Here is a 2,500-nt window from a genome sequence, read left to right as displayed (position 1 = left end):
TTAGCACCCGGTGCACCACAGAATCTTCGATTGCAAATAGGCAAGCGTAGTGAAAATACCAGACCGCAAATGACGGTTACTTGGGACAAACCTGCTGAAGAAAATGGTATCATTAGAAAATACACACTGGATTACAGCTTTGACTTTGGAGACGGTCCCATCTCACATCAAGACAGCACAAATGGTCGCACCTTCAGTTACACTTTTGATGTTGTGGGTGGAATAGTGTACACCGTCAGAGTAATAGCTGAGACTATTAAACCGGGACCTACAGTAACTAAAGTGCAGCTGGTGCCTGTTTACAGTAAGTGAATATGATGTTGGGCTCTTAGCAAGTGCTTAAAATAATAATTTTGACTTCAGGTACATGTAGATATTTTGGTTGTGTGAGGAGTTGTTTGTTGTCCTATGTAACCGATTTAATCTTATAAGGGTGTACATAATTACCATCAACAAAGTGTTTGATATAAGTACACTGCAATTTTTTAATTAAAGTAATTCAGTAATAATGTTCAGCAGCACAATCCATTTACTTGATTGCCAGTAAATACAGAAAAACTCAATGAATTCAACATTTCAACAAGCTCAGAATTGAGGAAATTTATGAAAAGTTAAGTTTTTGTGAATGTTATGATCCAAGTGAAGCTCTGGCCTCGATGAATACTTTTCACTTGTATTATCACACAGCGAGACTAAAAAAAGGAACTACAGGTATAATAGTTTTAAGAAACGGTCCAGATAAGAACGATAGCAACAACGGCAACGAACATGTTGGAATTCAATTGGTATGCAAAAAGGTGATAACTTTTCTATTGTCTGTACTTACTTCTGATTGGCTTAAACAGCAAACGGTTAACAAAACTTCATAAAGCAGTATTATATCATCCTTACTTTCCAACCATCTTCCATCTTTCATCCGGTCTCAGTTTAAATGAATTCCACAGAAATCGTATGTGGGGAACATGAAAAATTGTAAACGTTTCTTGGCTTTTGTTTTCAACTCTTGTGATTGGTCAAAATCTTTTAACACAAAAAAACACCCTTTCAAAGTGGGCTGTAAATGAATTTTATTGCGTTAACTGCCTTCCTGTAGGTTTATGCATCCTCTGTGTAGAAATGATAACATTCCTATGTGGAGAAAGCCCCGTTGCCGCATAACAAAGGAAATTGCTATCCACCTTACACGGATCATTACTTAAATAACACATATATTTGTGTACAATGATAATGCTTCTTGGGATTTGCTCCCTAAATTATTCTTCAATTCTTTCCCTTGAAACATAATTTTCAGAAGCAAAGGAAAGAAAAGAAAGGAAAAGAACTTTATTTAAGTGTCTAGTCGTTCTAGCGCTGGAGCACTTATTGGGGACACCGTAAACTGTAATCAAGAAAGTAACTCAAGTCAAATCAAATGTTGATGCTTATTTTCCCTAACGAGAGGATCCATCACTTAATGCTAATAAATTGAATTTATGTAATTGAAGTTTTCAGATTTTTGCGTTCGTCCTTATGAGAAAAACATTGGTGTTTAAAGGCCTATATTTGCCCAAAAGTGACAACGAATTTTCTCATTCACGAACTTGCACAATTCTACAATGTACAGCGAGCCAATCAGATCAGACATTTGACAACTCTGCGTTTAAAAACAAGAGCGAATGACCGCAAACACTTTCAGGTGGATGTGGGCCCTAGAGTTTACCGATCATAATTATGTCTTCTCGAACCATGAGAACTTTCTAGTGGTTGGTAAATGGCAGGAGGTCAAAGTGACGTGGGAAGGTGAGGTGTCAGCCACTGGACAACATTGTGAGGTTGCAGGAGAGGAGCAGATTAATGTTCAAAATGACCTGGTTTAAAGCATTGTTACATTTAAGCATCAGGAAATGATACGTACTGACTACTACCTGTTGTAAATCAAGAGTAATAGAACCATTGTCTAAGACGCCCATAATGTGATGATTATAGTGTAGGATAGATATCCCACAGGTTCCTATGCTGCTCTGACGTGACACCAAGAACATCGTCGTAGTGTATGATAACACTGTGGGGACTGTAGTTTTTGTGTTGAAAACTGTGAAACAAAGAGGCAAGACACTGTTTAAATTATCCCCAGCATGAGGTAAAGAAATAACATCATGCTTTTAAGATAAGTTAAGATGAACATTAATTAGTATTCAAATGGTGCTTGGTTTTCAGTGGTTAGATCAGTACTATCTTATAATCCCTTTGGGATGCATTCAGTTCTGTGATCATTTCTAACTTTTAATTACTTTACAATGTTGTTTGCAAAATAAAAACTAGGAATGATGCAGCAAAAGGTTTAGAGAAATGGTCACACCACAATGAATCATTGGGAAGTAATAGCCCATCGTTTAACGAATATATTTAAGTATTTCCTTTAAAATAATATGGATTGAAAACGTTACGATGAGTGCTAAATCAAAAGAGGTCATTGTAACGGCCGCGGAAATCTTCCGTCATTTGTTTTTTCTTAATCGCG

The 2,500-nt window shown here is 36.7% G+C and overlaps 1 protein-coding gene across 3 annotated transcripts in view; it reads left to right on the top strand.

Moving 5' to 3' along the window:
* Nucleotides 1–2,500, top strand: part of LOC138022880 (uncharacterized) — a 65,579-nt gene that overhangs the window by 50,454 nt on the left and 12,625 nt on the right. For all 3 annotated transcript variants that reach the window (XR_011126665.1, XM_068869880.1, XM_068869881.1), the window contains exon 16: nt 5–304. Coding sequence is in view for 2 of the 3 variants with exons in the window: in XM_068869880.1 (XP_068725981.1) it covers nt 5–304 (300 nt within the window). In the remaining variant the exon portion in view is untranslated. The remainder of the gene's footprint in view (nt 1–4; nt 305–2,500) is intronic.

The sequence above is a fragment of the Montipora capricornis genome, chromosome 11 (genome assembly GCF_036669925.1).
Source record: "Montipora capricornis isolate CH-2021 chromosome 11, ASM3666992v2, whole genome shotgun sequence".
Classification (NCBI taxonomy): domain Eukaryota; kingdom Metazoa; phylum Cnidaria; class Anthozoa; order Scleractinia; family Acroporidae; genus Montipora; species Montipora capricornis.
The sequence above is the reverse complement of the archived record's forward strand: the minus strand, read 5'-3'. Positions and strand labels throughout refer to the sequence as shown.